Source organism: Lytechinus pictus, chromosome 3 (assembly GCF_037042905.1).
Source record: "Lytechinus pictus isolate F3 Inbred chromosome 3, Lp3.0, whole genome shotgun sequence".
Classification (NCBI taxonomy): domain Eukaryota; kingdom Metazoa; phylum Echinodermata; class Echinoidea; order Temnopleuroida; family Toxopneustidae; genus Lytechinus; species Lytechinus pictus.
The window spans coordinates 38,983,873-39,002,144 of NC_087247.1; the positions used below are offsets into that span (position 1 = coordinate 38,983,873).

The 18,272-nt window shown below is 37.0% G+C and overlaps 1 protein-coding gene across 1 annotated transcript; it reads left to right on the top strand.

Annotated features, from left to right (window-relative positions):
• The first annotated feature begins 1,105 nt into the window (after positions 1–1,105).
• Positions 1,106–15,903, top strand: LOC129257283 (dual specificity protein phosphatase 6-like). The gene is made up of 3 exons (XM_054895571.2): positions 1,106–2,202; positions 9,458–13,136; positions 14,620–15,903. The coding sequence occupies exons 1-2, from the start codon at positions 1,800–1,802 to the stop codon at positions 9,862–9,864; spliced, it is 810 nt and encodes a 269-aa protein (XP_054751546.2). The 5' UTR covers positions 1,106–1,799; the 3' UTR covers positions 9,865–13,136; positions 14,620–15,903.
• The last annotated feature ends 2,369 nt before the right edge of the window (positions 15,904–18,272 follow it).

The window sequence follows — 18,272 nt, forward strand, 5'->3', positions numbered from 1 at the left end:
TTATTTTGTAGTCACTTTTGTACTTGTGAATATGTGAGTGTGTGCATGTGTCCGTGTGAGAGAGAAAGGGGGAGGGGAAGCGATTTGTGATTTGGCAAAGAGACCGAGACAACATATCGAATTTCATAATCACCTAAAACACTTAAAAAATCATAAAAATAGGATGAAATTCCATTTGCATGTAGCTTTACCATGGTTCGTGATGAATATACAATGACCCAGCTGAAGTCAGCCTACAAAAATTCAATTTATTCCTGGAATTAAAAAAAAAAGAAAAATTCTGATTTGATGTGTAAGGTGTTAATAATCATTGCTGATATTTTTTTGGCAAGAAAGATAATTTCATTTACATGATTTAGGGGTAAATCATAATACCGAACATCATTCGATTTTTTTGTTAGTAAGTCCACACTGAAACTACAAAGATACAAGGCATGTGTAATGCTTTTGCCATTTTTTCCTTTTGTTTGTTTTCCTTTCTTTTTCTTTTTGTAAATTCAAATACTATAGTTAAACAGTTATAAAGGAAACAAAAATTACATCGTCCATGATTACACCACACTTCACGGACAATCCCAAGCGATCTTCAATTTGCATGTCTTGCCCGCAGTGCCCACCAATGAGGTTAAAAAAACACACCAAAAAAAACCCGAAGTAGGGACATGTAATTATTAAGAGTCTTTAATTGTTTTTCTTGTATTTTCAATTCGATTTTGATGAAATGTTTTTTGTCTTGCTTTTATCCTTGTACAACCGTTAAAATAAAATGAAAATAACTGCCACTCCGATTATCAAGGATTCAATGTATATTTATCATATGAAATTACTTCACGGGTATACTCATTCATCAATAACTCATATAAATGTGCCCCCCCCCCCATTCTCTTTCCACCATAAGAGAATGACCCTTTCAAATTGATAGGATCTGCCTCCCCCAAAATATTTTGGACGACTCCGGAAGGCCGATATTGGATTACTCGAATGGTTGCCATGGTTGCAGATTCCGAACCTGCCTGACGTTGCCGTGTCGCCGTTGCTGATTGGTCCTTACCTAATCCTATTTTCAGTGACTTCCGATCATGATCAAATTACTTGTCAATCATACGAGATCAAAAAAGTGCGCCGTTCTGAAAAGGAGCAGAGGCCGAGGCGAGCGAAGACCCACCGGTAATATGTTGTTCATGAACGCTCGCATTTAGGGTTGCTTGCATGCTGTGCTAGTGGTAGTAGGGCGAGCATGCGCTGGCGCTGGCTGAAAGGGTAATAGCGCTGTTTTCATCAAACTAGAGCTTAATTAATGAGTGGAGTGCTGATGGTGCTGTCATTTACCGAAGAGCGTCCCGAGGTGGTTTCCCAATGCATGTTGCACAACGAAATCTAAGCAACGTGGGATATATTTACACAGAGAGGGTCGGTCATCCAGCACAATAATCCGAAACCCACTTCTAATTTATTTGGGATGTTTACTCAAGGCGCAGTGTTCAGAACTTCTTCACACCAAACCAGTACCCATGTATGACGACCCATACATCATACGCATAGCATCGTCAGTGTAGTGCACCCCTCATTGGACCGATACCAGTCGCCCGTACCAAACTGTGCACCTCTTGTGTCCATCACATCTAGGAATACGCGCCCAATGACAAGTGCACAAGTTTCACGTCTGTACTCTGGTCATTTCCACTTCTCGATATCAACTTCTTTTCATCTCCTCAAATAAGATTGAGGTAACAGCAAAATTATCGTGTGATTGGAATCAAATTCCACCCGATTTCTTCGGGGGATAACCACAGAACATAATGCCAGCTCAGACTCCTGAAAGGTCGTCCTTCGTAATGGAAGACTCAGAACTTTTGGGGACCAGTTCCAAGTCGGTGCAGGAGCAAGTGTTGTCAGGCCAAGTTCTCCTCATGGACTACAGACCAAACTCGGCCTTCTGTCGATCACATATAGAAGGGGCCGTGAACATTTGCTTGCCAGGAATTCTCCTTCGGAGGTTAAAGAAAGGAAAGAATCTCTCATTGAAATGTCTGATTCAAGGAGATGAAGGAAATAAGGACCTGTTCATGAAAATGGCCAGCAAAGTTCCTCTCATTCTTTATGATGAGAACTCTAGCAACATTAATGCAAACTCAGACACCCCATTTGTTCTGTTACTGAGGAGACTCAAAGAGGTTGGTTATCGGGTTACCTATTTGCGAGGTAGGTCTATTTGATCATACATCTGTACATGTATATAGTATTAAGCCTATATTAATTCACAAATGATTGGTCCACACAATGTCATTTCTTTATCACTATCAGTTGGGTGAACTGAGTGGAAAAAAAAATATATATATATAAAATATGTATATATAATGCTTTCAGGTGAAAGGTCACTTGATCATACTATTCTCATTGACATGATGGATACTATCCAAAATGTAAGATTTATGACGTGGCTCTTTACATACCGTATTTACATTTATGGCTTCTTGCCTTTGTAAGTTTGTAACCAAATTGTATAGGCCTAGTAGTAGTAGAATACACCGACACTGTTGCTGTCTTATGATTATGATAGCAAGGTGAAAGTAATGTATGGTAACTATACCAACAAGTATGGATTAAGTTTATTTAACTGTTACAGGAAACTGTTTGTGCTTTAATATGTACTATTTTTTACTATTTATATTTGTGTGACAGATATTTAATGTCATAACTCCTTTAGAGTGTTGATTAGGTGCATTAAAGATAAATACCAGTTGTGGTAACGATCTCAAAACGAGTTTGAACAGAATTCAATAAAATTACCACCCAAGTTTTTGTATGTACATGTATTTAAGTAAAAAATATGTGCCAAGTATGGCTCAGGAGAAAAATGCGTAATTGCTGAGAAATGAGCTAAAAAAGCATGGAAATTCATAAAATGTCTGGTATTTTTCTGAACAATATGAACACACTGTCCCGCATATTCCTTTTTGTATTAGTGATCATCAGAATTATTGGTTTTAAACCAAGATTCTAAAGACTTTCTCATGAAATAATTGTTTGCTACAGCACAGGTACCTACTTTCTTTTACATTTTAACAAGCATACCCTACATCTCAACATCCAAGTGAATTCCAGGGGCCGCGGAACGGTTTTCAAAGTGGGGGGGGGGGGAGGGGGGCTGACCATGCAAAATATGACAATCATATGGTAATTTTTATGTTTTTGTACACGGTTTTGGAAAATAGTGGGGGGCTGAAACCCCCCCCAGCCCTCCCGCTTCCGCGGCCCCTAAATTCTACATGTAGTACAGGTCTATGTAATCCATTGAAACCCCTGATAGGCTTTTGTCCCTACATGTACTACCCTGTAATTGATCATTATTTGGTTTGAATTATTTTGGTGTGTATGGACATGGACCCATGGTATTTTGCAATGTAGAGAGGGAAATAAAACTTAAATAAATTTAATCAAACTTGGATGATTTTTAAGGAAGTTAAATGGCAAGTATGTCAATTGAAAACAGAATGTAATTCATAACATTGCCATTGGTACATGTATAGTTGGCAGTGCATCACTGCCACTTTCCAATTTTCTTTTAATTTCACAAATACATTTAAGGAGCTCTGAGTCTGCTATACATTGAATCACAATCATGTGCTGACACGTATGGAACATGAAATATGATAATAATTTTAATTCACATTAATTATGATTCTATGATTATGTTCCCCAAGGGTCAACCAGGGAAGTGACTCGCGCTTCTTTGTGATCTAAGACCTTCACTTCTGTATAGGGGAGAAATGAAAAAAATATATATTGAAATTCCATGTGTGACAACTTTACTTTCATTAAGGAATGGAAAATGATTTACATTGTACATGTAAATGTCCACTTTCATTTAGTAATTGCAATCAACAAACAATTTTCTACAAATTGCCTTATGCCATTTACTTATTAGTTGGAGAGGATGGTCTTATATTTCTTAGCCTCTTGTGCTTGACATTTGGTCTTAATCTCGGAGGAATTCCATCAACACCAATAGCTGAAGTTCACCCCCGTTGAGTTGATGTTTCCTGTTGTGCTCTGGAAGAGAAATGAGAACACATTTCCTATATGATGTCTGCTCCCCTTCCCATATGTCATCTGCTGGTTGGAGAAATTCCTGCTCAGTCAGCTTCTGTGTAACTTATCGATGTCATAATCTGTTGATTTGAGTACTTTATTCTACATATATGTACATGTAGATCTTTTTAATATATATATTTTTTTCATTTTCAAGTTTAATGATTTCAAAATGAGTATGTACAGAATCCAATAAAATGACCATTCAATTGTCTGTGTGTATACATGTAAATAATAAAAATATGTATCAAAGAATTTTGGAAGAAATTATGTAATTGCTGATTAATTAACATGATAAGCATGGAATTCCAGTCGTTTGTCTGGTCTGTTTCCAAGTAATAATTAGTACCACATACATGTACTCGTATCTGTGTTAATATCTTCAATAGGTGGTTTCAAACCGCCTCGATCACAAGAATCCCCGTTAAATTACGAGAACTTTTTTAGGCTGAAAAATACCCATTAATTATTCCTGCATTCACACCGCCCTGAAACATACCCTTCGGGATAAGTTCCTGAAGTTACGAGCATGCGCAGTATGGTCTGATAAGCAGCAAGGCGCGAAATTCAAAATCACTAGCCCAGCAAGCAACCCATGCACGGCGCCGCACCCAACGACACGCTGGGCTAAAAGTTCCCGTAATTTGCTTTCAGACCGCCAAAATACCCACGACCTTGGAAAAATCCCCGCGAAAGTTCTCGTAATTTCGCCAAGTACCTACTATTTATTGGGTATTTTCTTTCGGGGATATTACGCGTAGTTTGCTTTCACACCGCCAAAATACCTGGTATTTTCTGATCGGGGTAAATTTCCCGATCAGAGAATACCTGGAACTGGCGAACTTCGAGGCGGTCTGAAACCACCTAGTGTGTGATCACTTTCAGATTACATTTCATGATTTCACAAAGTTCAGTTTACATCTATGTTACCAGATCTTGATTTAAGAATATAGCGAATTACTCTTGGTTTTACAGACTATCTCATAAAATCAAGGTTTCTGCAAAGTTACATGTATACTTTCTTTCATTTATATTCAAAGCTTGAGAAAATATTGCACTTAAATTTGAAAGGCAAATAGTACAGTATGGTTTCATTGATTTATTCACAGAGTCACAATGAAAAAAAATGTTTGTCAAAAAATCCAATTTGATTTAGGCCTGCTTTGATCTGACAAGACATCTGTTCTGTTTACCAGACAAAAGCCCCAAACTGAGAAAAGGTACATGTAAAGGCCTATATTTATTCATCCATTTGCTTGTAAATATTTAACCCATTAAGGACTAGTCTAACCGAATTATATAGAAAAATTTAACAAGCAATTATAACACTGAAAATTTTTTATGTAAAATTAAAGGTCAAGTCCACCCAAGAAAAATGTTAATAAGAAGCAATAGTGAAAAATGAAATAAGCATAATGCTGAAAATTTTCATCAAAATTTGATGTAAAATTGATATAACAAAGTTATGACATTTTAAAGTTAAGCTTATTTGTCACAAAACAATTATGCACAATTTGGTGATATGCAAATAAGAGAGTCAATGTCCCTCGTAATTTCTATTGTTGTTTTAATAACACAAAATGTTAAAACAATGGTAATTCCACATGTTCAGGGAACATACAGTACGTGTAAAACACTTTTTCACATGACAATGAGGAGAAATTTTGAATACATGTATTTCATATATTATAACAAAAGAAATAGTGATTGGGACATTGGGTGATGTCATTAGTTCCCTATTAAGTTCCCTGATTTGCATAGTGACAAGGATGTGCATGTTATCTTTTATGAAATAAAGCCAAATTTTAAAATGTAATAACTTTCTTATCTCAACAGCCTATTTTGATGAAATTTTCAGCGTTTTGCTTTATGGATTTTTATTCAAGTCAACTTTTTGTTGGGGTGTAATTCTCTTTAAAAATTTTTCATCATTTTTCAATTCTTTCTTGGTTTCACAATCACAGGCTGTGTTATTTTACATTTAAACCAATGTACATGTCACTATTTTTTTTAGCATTCTTCTTTCATATGAAATGTAATTTTTGTATTAAAAATAACTTTTTGTTGAGGGTAGACTTGCCCTTTAAAGGACAAGTCCTCCCCCAACAAAAAATAGATTTGAATAAAAAGAAAAAAATCCAACAAGAATAACATTGAAAATTTCATCAAAATCGGATGTAAAGTAAGGAAGGTATGACATTCCAAATTTTTCGCTTAATTTCACAAAACAGTTATATGCACATCCTGGTCGGTAAATGAGGGGACTGGTGACATCACCCACTCACTTTTTCTTTTGTATTTTATTATATATGAAATATGAAATGTTCTAATTTTTTCCTAATTTTCAGTCATGTGTGACAAAGTTTTATACCTCCCTTAACAAGTGGTATTACCATTATGTTAATATTTATACATGTAGTTCAGTCAAGTTGGTCCTTACTGTCAAATCTGTAAAAATTGAAATATTGTATAATAAAAATAATAAAAAACAAGAAATAATGAGTTAGGGACATCACTGACCTTCTCATTTGCATGTCACTGAGTCGTGCATACAACTGTTTTGTGAAATATAAGTGAAACATTTCAAAACCTTCTTAGTTTATATCCGATTTTGATGAAATTTTCAGTGCTTGTTGGATTTTTCTCTTTTTTTATTCAAGTCAACAGTATTCTGGGGTGGACTTGACCTGTAAGCATTTACTTTATTTCACATAAAAATTTAATGCGATTTCCATTGTTGTTTGAATTTTGGCTGTTCCTCAGCGTTGAGGTAATCTTGACAGAATTGGCTTTTCTAAAGACAGTCAAAGTGTGAAGTTTAGTGGGAGGAAATTGTCAAACAAGGGATCCTTTTTACGTTTACTTTATGGATCATCTTCTGTTTCCATTTTACATGTAGGTACATGTACATGTATATGTGTCGGTGAAAGATGAGGAGGAATTAAGAATGTCCCCTTCCAGAGAAAATACATTGGTAGAATACCTGTACAAATTGAGACTACAACTCTACAAATACATTTGGGCCTTTATTGTAATAGTTATTAGTGACTAATAACTATTACGATGAAGGCCCAGTCAAAATGAATAAGACATTGATATAAATTTATTAAACATAAAACATGTTCATCGAACTTGGAGATGGGGTTGTGTGTTTTAATATTCTTCAGCTTGTCCATGTTGCATCTTTGGGTACTGTGGTGGTGTTTCATTTAGCCTGAACCTGTGTTCATTTGTGTGACGTTGCATCTCCATATTAAAGCCATCATGTCATTGCCATGAGCATCAATCAGGATACCATCATCCCAATTATTCATTTTATCTATAGGCCTACCCACTCACTTTGTACTCTCCTCCATTCCATTCCAAACCTTCCAAACTAGACCTCTGGTATTAAACCTACTACCTAGACTGGATGATATAAAAAAAATACTTTTGTTATGTTTAAATATTAAAACCTGATTATTTTTTATTACTTAATCAGGAATAAATATCACTCATCCTAAGACTGAAAACGTCATTGTATACTAACCATTAATGCATGTTTACGAGCAAGGCTGTGTATGACATGCTCTCTTTTAATACTTTTTGTTTTGAAGAACATATTAAAGTCCATAAACTCTCCATATTTACCTCCCTTTTTATCTCAAGATTTCCTTCCCGTTTTGTATTTTGGCAAATGACACAATACATTTACATTTTGAATGTTGCACTATATACAGGTCCCATGTAATTTACACATTAAATGAAACATGCTGTATTCTGTGCTGGATGTACATGTATTTCCCTACTGTTTACTAAAGTGATAAACTTACTCCAGTTTTAAAAACTTTTTTAGGGGAGGGGGTAGATATAAGAAAAGAACTATCTTTGCTATAAAAGTGACAAGTCTGATCCGTTTACAACAGCCTGCATTTATATACATGTACTTCTCAATCCTCCCTTCCCTTCACTCTTTATTTTTTTTCTTTTATATTTTCTTTCCCTTTCATTCATGGAAGGAAGGGAAGATCTCCTTTGTAAACCCTGTTTTCCAGAGTCCTATTGAAGAGGTTTCAAGCTGAGCATTATGTGTAAATACCCCTATTCAACAGAAATCATTGATTAGTTGAATGAGTCTCAGCCTTTTCCATTGCTCTATACCTTTTCATTGAATTCTACATCCACCCACACACATTGTATACTGTAGAGTCCAAATAATTGAAAAGGCTCAACAGAAAAACATTGTCCTACTTCTTCTTGTGGTTTAAATTTTATCATCGTCTAATCAGTGGGAGAGATCTCAAAAAGAATACTCTTTAGTCATCCTACTATATTGTGTAACTGTGCTTGCTTAAAGGTCATGTTGTTGTTTGTCAGATGTATTCCACAAGTATGATGAATGCAATATTTGTATTAGGTTTTCTGTTATATCGCCCACATGTTATAAAGTTTTCAAGTCCATAAAAGAGGGAATCAAAATGTATGTCTGTTTCTCTTGCTTTTTTTTAACCATCTCTCTAGACTTCGCAAATTTGAATTGTTTTGTAGCCATACTGATTTTGTTTTATCGTTTCTAAAAACCTTGTTTTTGAGGCATTTGGACTTTCACATGATATTACATATAGGGGGATTTAGAATTGAATTTTGACAAAGTGAACTGCTACGAAGTAGGCAATGCACACATGTTGTGTCCTCTCCCAGAACTGTAGTTGTGACTCATAAACAATGTGCACATAGGCTTTTCACATGTGTTGTCATTTTACAGCTCAGGTCATGAAGTTGGTTTGTGATTAGATGGTTTTACTTTTCAGTGACTTTTCACAAAATTAATGTACATGTTGTAAGTTCCAAGGTGCATTCTTTTTGTCATGAATTGAAGTTATCTGAACTCTGAATTTGTATTGTATAAAATATTCGAACATGTACAAAGGAAATAAAGCAAACAGAAGTACAAGTTTGCACAACAAGTTCCACCCTCGCATTGCCAACAAGCTTGTGACATGATGGTATGCCTGATCCTCCCAGGCTGGCATCAGGTCATGGCCCACTTGCTATCGGTATCAATAATTTGTGTTAACGCTGATTTAGTGATTACTTTCTGTGGACATATGTGTACATGTAGGCCTACATTTCAAGTGAAATCTGAGATAGATCTGTAAAATGAACAGGAGCCGTTGAAAACATGGATGTGCCATGATCAGTGGAAGTTGACGCTGTTCTTGTCCATCCTAAAAAACTACCCATTCTATGAAAGATAATCTAGAGTTAGCACTATGAGGGGATGTTACAAGTTTTACATTGTCATAATTCATAATATAATTTCCTGATTCTAGTCGAATATTTTGAATGCTCTTGACAATTATTTCTGTTTTTATTTGAATTTTAGGTGGATTTAGTGAATTCTATAGACTGTTCCCTCACTTATGCCAAACAACGGAAGACAGCGACTCTGATGAGTGTTCTTTAACGGACTTGGGCTTTGACAGACTTAAGATAGAGACCACAGGGTTGGTTGAAGCAGAAACCCCATTGGACAACCGATATCCCGCCCAGATCCTTCCCTACTTGTACCTCGGAACCAAGCAGGATTGTGAAAACTTTGAACTGCTCTCAAAACTGAGGATACGTTATGTTTTGAATGTAACACCCAATATCCCAAACTGTTTTGAAGATAATGGGATCAAATACATGCAGATACCTATCATGGACCATTGGAGTCAGAACCTGGCAGCATTCTTTCCTAAAGCCATTGAGTTTATTGGTAAGTATATGAGAATGAACGAAGTCTTGTAGGGTCATCAAGATGACTTCTAACGACACTGGGAGATGTGTCATCATGGACCTGTAGGTCCATGGTTTTATAAAGCTCTTCATATGTAAGAAGCTATGCAGTAGCGTACGCAGGGGGGGGGGGGGTTACAGCCTTACAGGGGTTCAACCCCCCTTAAATTTATGATACCTACCCCCCCCCAAAAAAAAGATGAGGATGTCATCAGGTATCTCATAATTGCTTATGAAGACTTAGATATGCATAGAAGTTAGAACTGTTTTACCAAAACTGCAAAACTTTGACATGTCATCATGTCAACTCTGTTATTCCTCATCCAATTTTTATGTGATTTTTTTGTGCCCCCTTCCATGTGAATTATTGTACTTGACCCCACTCATTGATCTTGGCTGTTATATTTGTCAGCTATCTCTACTTTTCAAGATTGCTCTATCGAAACAGGAAATGATCCAAGTTACTGTCATAAACACAGTGTGGAATGTGGTATAGAAAATTAATGACCAAGGGAAAGGACATATATCAATACTGTTGTCATGGTTACCCATGTTCAGGTTATCCAGTTGTTAGGTTGTTTTGGCACATATCAAAACTAACTAGTTTAGGAGTCTCAAGGCTTATTTTAGGAAATAGGAATTACTAAAGGTCAGATGAAGACTGCTAGACTGAGATGTTATTTGAAACCTTTTTATTCTCTTTTGAGTCAGTTTCCTCATGTTTATGTTCACTGTTACCAGGGCTAGTCCTTTTGCATTCAAGTTCCTGTTGTAACTCTGTTATACTGTATATTGTATCAATTGGTAAATTACATGGTTCAGCACCCAATCATAGTATGGGTTAAGCTTAGCCCACTTTCTTTTCACACAGCGTTTTTGCAATGTGGGCTAACCCCATCTGTAGTATATGGGATTATTTGGCACTGCAAAATAGCAGTGTTAGTTCATTTAGCTGAGCAATTGCGGTGCTATAGGAGTGATAGTTCGGGCTAGTGTAAAAAGAAACCTGGCCAAGCCAAGAACAGCGCTCGATTTATGCCCTAAGTGCAATAAAGCCCTTTTGCATGTATGAAAAGCTAATAAATTAGAACGTGATAAAGGATAGTACAGGGTTTTAGCGAATAGCGATAATACGAGTTTAAGAAAATCCAATGTAGAAATTGTTTAGCATATAACTGCAGGCCTATATGTGGTTTGCAGTTAAGTGACCTACAATGTGGTAGTGACAGTCATGAGTTTCTTTGGTAATAAATTAGGACAAATAATGACTTTCTTCCTTTATAGTCTAGTCTGAACAAATATTTGAAATAACAATATGCTGACTCAAAAATGAATTCTTTGTCATTGGCAAAATGCAACAACATTGCTTTCATTCTTCTGCCCATACATTGTAGTCCATACATGTAGCATAAGGCATTGTTGTGTGTAGAGTCATTGACCAAAGAGTGTCACAGAGTCAGACTGCACTCCATTCCATTACCCCAAAATGGTGACAGAGCAGTGATTCAAATACAAGGAAACCCCACTGGTCAAGGCCATAGGTGGGACTGTGGCAGCTGTTCTTGACATTTCATTTTACACATTTGTAGTCTAAGGCATTTAGGCTGCAACAATAACACCCAGAGTAAAACTTTTGAAGACTTTTTATTGGTTCATAGTATTTCCAGAGATTTGTACCCCTCACAACTCCCTGGTATTTCCCTGCTTTTCAAACTATTTCCCAGATTCCTGAAAAATTATTGAGGCCGTAATATTTACAGGTACTATTGTTCTGATATTTTCCAATAATTACCACTGGTAATTCCCACTCCCGTCAACCCTTTTCAAGTTTTCAGGATGAATTTTTGAAATGGGTTATCACCTTACAGATAACAAAATCATTTTATGTAGTACATTTCATGAACTTTCTTGAAGTATTCGTAAATACATTTTGGGGTTTCACACCTTGCCGGAAAAGCAAATGAGGAGAGAGAATGATGAGGCCATGCACCCTTAGAATTGCCTTTTGATGTTGAGTGAAACCAATAGAAGTTTTCCCAGAGGGGTAGACGTACTGTCTTCCTTATGCACATATCGTCGGCGTTCATCCGAACCGTCGTATCAATCAATTTTGGTCAAAAAATCAATTTTGAGATTTTTGCAGAAAATTAAAGTACAAGTCCTATTCTATTCATAACTAAATTTCTAGGCAGCAATTTATTTTAGTTTCTTAGATATGAGGGGATTTTCACGGCGATGCCATACAAATTTTTAATAAAATGTGCAAATCCCATTGGAAACATGTACAGTGTACGAGTACAGAGCAATACAACGTTTTGACTGACCAGGATTTGAATGCACGCGGTCAGCCAAACTGTCGTATCGGCCATCTGCACTGCATTGACTTTGCTCGTGAAAAGCGACAACATTTAGACTGACCGCACACATTGAAATCGCGGTCAGGGTTGTTGTATTCCCTATGGCGTTTTTGTAAGGGGGAAATCTAAACCGCTCAAACCGAAATTACAAGCATGTACACTAGCTCTTTTGCGATATTTTCTCTGATCCTTGGTTTTGTGTAAAAATAAGGATACCTATAGGCGGTGCTGCACCATCCCGAGTTTGCTCAATCTCGAGATTTTAGCCCGATCGGCCCTCTTCGCGATTAATCTCGAGATTCAAGAAACCCCGTCTCCACCATCGCAAGAAGAGCGATTCCTGCTCGAGCGAGGCAACAGGCCCGATATTCCGAGCATGCGCACTTTCGGATCTTGAAGTTTCAATGGCCCGCGCTTTTGATTGAACTTCCCGCGGTATGTAATCAATGTATTCCTTTCAATAGCACTTACGCCGAATTCGATCGGTGTTATGCAACAATCCTCACAGCTCAGCCGCGCTCAGCGAGTGAAGAAGTGATGTATATATGATGGCGGAGAAGCCGCGGAGAAGGGGGCAACGACAGAGAGAGAGAGAGAGAGAGAAGGAGGAAAGAAATGTTATTTGCTCACATTTTGCGAAGGAATAAGACGACACTGCTGTCAGTGTTGTTATTGACTATGACCATCGTCGATAATGAGCGCCTCCCCCATCGGTCTGGTCTATCCCAAAATCCATTCACTGGTGGGATACCATCGTTGCTGATTGGGGAATTGATGAACGCTATTCACGATAATGTCTATTCGCATGTATAAAGTTGACTTTCGCATGCATTCGCGATGCGTTTATGTTTTGACCAAGGCGGAAGTGGAATGCGAATTGCATTATGGACTGACGTCATGAATCAATTACCCCGAGTCCAATCTCGAGTGCGTCTGCACAGGGGTCATTCCATGCCAATTCACCCAATGAATGTGCAATTTTGCACCCGACCGTCTCGGAATTCGTTGTAAATTGGTACACATAAAATTCACCATGGCCCACGCACGAAACAAAAAAAATTAGTCCAATTGGTCCGTCGGTTCTCGCGCTACGGCCCGCCCTTTTCTCCTTGTTTTGACAAAAATGGGCGTGACCCTCAACTTTCAATGGCCACTGCGTCGTAACGTGTTGACCAATTTTCATGAAACAGGTACATTTATTAGGAAATTCAGAGAGGAATCCAAAACATGCATCAAATAATGTATTGGAGCAATTTATAAGGTCGTGACCTTTGACCTTTACTTTGACCTTGAGTTTGACCCCCGGACAAATAATTTTTTAACTTGATTTTCATGTATGTTAATTATTAGTATGATATTGACAAAATATGTTAAAATCAATGATGATATTTTATTTCTTCACCTTTTAAAACTCTTCCAAAGATACCATGAAATTTCACTCTAGTCCTACATACTGATATTCATGTTAGTAAAGTGTTAACCATTTACATGATTTCTTCCAATCTTAAGTTACAGTATGCATGCACATGAAAAGAAATTAAGCTCATCAGTTCACAAATGAAACATTAAACATTTATGCTCATGAATAGGAATCTGTTTAGGCAATTTGATGTTCAGCAATATATGTCATATATATACATATATATATATATATTCTTGTTAGTAAATAGGCATATACTCAACAATTTGATGATAAAAGTAAACACTTTACTAACAAGAATATATATATATATATGTATATATATGACATATATTGCTGAACATCAAATTGCCTAAACAGATACCTATTCATGAGCATAAATGTTTAATGTTTCATTTGTGAACTGATGAGCTTAATTTCTTTTCATGTGCATGCATACTGTAACTTAAGATTGGAAGAAATCATGTAAATGGTTAACACTTTACTAACATGAATATCAGTATGTAGGACTAGAGTGAAATTTCATGGTATCTTTGGAAGAGTTTTAAAAGGTGAAGACATAAAATATCATCATTGGTTTTAACATATTTTGTCAATATCATACAAATGATTAACATACACGAAAATCAAGTTCAAAAATTATTTGTCCGGGGGTCAAACTCAAGGTCAAAGTAAAGGTCAAAGGTCATGACCTTATAAATCGCTCCAATACATTATTTGATGCATGTTCTGGATTCCTCTCTGAATTTTCTAATAAATGGTACCTGTTTCATGAGAATTAGTCAACACGTTACGACGCAGTGGCCATTGAAAGTTGAGGGTCACGCCCATTTTTGTCAAAACAAGGAGAAAAGGGCGGGCCGTAGCGCGAGAACCGACGGACCAATTGGACTAATTTTTTTGTTTTGTGCGTGGGCCATGGTGAATTTTATGTGTACCAATTTACAACGAATTCTGAGACGGTCGGGTGCAACCACTGGGTGAATCCAGATGGAATGACCCACCTACGAATTAGCGGGATAATTCGTAAAATAGTGCGCTATTTTGCAAATAAACCAGAGTTGACTTGGGATTGCAATCTCGAGATTAATCCTGCGAACTAGCGCGATAATTGCGTCTCCATTACAAACAATCTCGAGATTTTTAAGATCGGGATAATTTGCCGGATCAGAAATAGCACGCTAATTTGAAAACTCGGGATGGTGCAGACGGCCCTATTGTCAAGCAATTGTCTTGGTCTTTCCAACCATATTCTAGCAATGAATATGTTGTAAGGCTGGAGAGCTAAGTGTGAAAATTTTAGCAAACTTTGAAGTCGATTTTCTCTGAAATGGGTTTGCACCGTCGTATGTGTGATACGACGATTCGGATGACCGCCGACGATATGCTTCGAAGTTCTGCCAGAATGACATCACCAATATTTGACATTTCTTAGAATGGCCATTAACGATAAACTGCCAGTACAAGTAGGGCCTCCATATTGTATAAAGGCTATACATGTATGCTAGAAAATGTCATTGCATGGAAGTGTAGCTTGTGAGTTACTATCAGATTTACTTGATTTCCATAGGAAGACCCAGTCTCTCCATGTCTAGACGAACAAATTCAAACTAAAATGGTAGTCTTGCTATACCAAATCTTAATAGCCAAAATTTATTATGTGTCTAAAAACTGATTACCAAAACATTATACAATGACTTTGCCACTCTCAAGCTATTGGGTCAGAGATAAGAGATTTAAAACATTGCGTTTAAAATGCAGTACAACATACATGTATAAACTCCACTTTGAATCAGCCAGTACTCCTCTGCATTTATAAGCCTGTGACTTCCTTTACTACCTTACCATAACACTAATCTTATTTTTGTTCAATGGAAGCTTGTTTTGGTTCACTGGCTCTCAATGGGACACAGCAGTACCCTCAGGATAAAAGAAACAAAGGATCTCCATTAATAATTTCTCGTTTGGGATGAGGTCACCTGACTTTGTACATTCTACAACGTATGCGTTTTTGCACCCTGCGGCATCTCTTGTTAGTCACCCCCATTTTCTTTTTCACCGACATTTTTATTGTAATGACAACTAGTGGCAAGGAATAAACTAGCATATCATTTCCTTTCGTGCTGCAGATTTTGAATGCATCAAATTTTGAACATTTGTCTGGTTTCTGAAGGGAAACATCTTACATTTACTGAAGAACATGTCCATGCCAACAAAAAAGTTGACCTGGCCTAGATAAAAAGAGAAAAACAAAACAAGCTTAACAAAAACTTTTAACAAAATTTCATCCAAATTAAGTCCTCAAATTGTCTATTAAATTCAAGAGTTGCCATGGAAACAGTGACATACAGTGTACTGTAGGGACTTAGAGGCTAGACAGTAGCAGGTGGGTAGAAGGCCTTTTTGTATGTCACATTACAATGGAGACCAGCTTCCTCTATAGATGCGGTGGATTTCTTGAAATTAATTAGGTGGTCTGTCTCTGACAGATCACCTCTTAATTTCGTCAGAATTTTCTGTATTTATTTATTTATTTTTCGCACCTATGTTTGTCAGCAACTTTTCTCCAAATCGGCTGTATCAATTTCGCTGAATTTTTCGTCATATATATAAAGTCTATCATAGAGACGCTCTATTAAGCTTTTCAAGGTCATCTGGTCTTCATGACGTCATCTACATGTACGCGCCATATTTTGTAAAATTCTTTATTTGATCATATCAACATAACGGATCATCAATAATCAATCATATTTCATCAAATAAACTTTAGGTCAAAGGTCAACTGTCAATGTTATCAAAGGTCATACAGAGGTCATGACTCGCGTGTACGTGTGCGTCAAAATTAAAGTGCTCAAAATCGTCTATAATTAATTTTGGGTGCTATTCAGGTCATTTTAAGCATTTCAACATTATGCGCGCACGCACATGTGCTCGCGTTTTTGTGCGTAACGGCGTTATGCAGCATAATTTCGCTGTTTTTTCTATGTGTACCCATTAATGATATAATTCTGATCAAATTGATACCTCGATCAGCTCTCTACGATCATTAATGAGGGAATGAGCACCCATTAAAGTTTGCAGCATGCGTGCGTGCGAGCTCTTTCCATAGGCTCTTTATGGGCAAAAACATGCCTATTAAAAATTCACTGTAGCTCTTCAGAACGAACGGGGACCCCCATTTTTTTTCCCCATATTTCGATAAGAGTATGAATCATACATATGATTTCATGTCTCATTGGACCCTAATGTATATTATGACGTTGACCATCAAAATGGCGTCGGAAGTCAAAATATCCATTTTGCGTGTTATGACGTCGGAAGTCAAAATATCCATTTTGCGTGTTATGACGTCATTATACATGTATTGATCAATTTTCACCCGATTTCAGATATGTTGTAGCTTAGGTCTTACTCTTTCTGAGTTATTGCCTTTATTTTTCATTTTAATAAACGGATCATCCTGAAAATTTGCAAATAATAAAGGCATGTCAGTTTTACTCATTTTGCGTGTAATCTCTATGGGACATGACTTTTTCTCAAAACTGGATTCTACATTCCTCTATTTTGTGAGCAATTTCTACACAATGTATTGTTGGTTTTGGCTGAGCTTTGAGTATGATGTAGCTGAGCTCTTAGTCTATCACAAGTATTCCTCACACATGTCCAAAGTGACAGACTATCAAGAGACTGAGGGAATCCCCGGGGGGGGGGGGGCCACTTACATTGACAAGTGGATACCATGCGCGACCAAAAAAACACGTAAACAGGATATCTTTTTCAAGATAGGGCACGTTACGTACGTAACGTAATAAGGGTGTCAAAAACACTATTAAAAATAATGAAAAAAGGGTATCTATTTCGCTAGGAAAGCTACGAGTTTAGGGTCAAATTTGCGAAGGTATGAAAAAAAACCAAAATGCCTTTTCATAAAGGATGTACTTTTTGTCCCAACAGTCAAAACTACGTACATGTTTAGAAGCTAAAGCTACGGTTTGCTTGAGGTGTGGGAGATGGGGCCTTACTGAACCCATTGATGTACGTAGGTAAAGGTAAAACCGACGTCCGTGACATAACAATTATAATATCGCTGTACTTGTTTAGTTGTTCAATTCAATACTTGCCAAAAGTATTGTTTTGTTTCCAATACTTGTTAAGGGTAGGGTTTCACACGCCAATTCTTGTTAAGGGGTGCATTTTCAGAACATGGAAAATACGTGTTTAGGGTGCTTTTAGAAACCCCATGTTCACTCATGGTAACCACTCGTCAATGGAAGTGGCCCCTCCGGGGGGAATCCTTGACTTTTACATGAAAGTATGAAAATAAGTAGGCCTATACAGACTTTATAAAGGATTGGTTGGCATTTGCCTTCTATTTGCAGCACCCTACTGCTACGACTGATATTGTTCATCAATGTAATAGCTAGTTTCACTATCGATATGCAGAGATTTTTGCATTGTTTGGACTTTTGAAGGAGGTCCATTTGTAGGTACATGTACGTAGACTGACATATAGTGTGATGATAATGTGACTGATGATGATGTTTTTTGCAAACATGGAAATTGGAATAGAGGTCCGGGCAAATCCATCTGGTACAATACCGTACATGTATGTGAGTGTAGTATAAATCTTGTATGGAGCATTG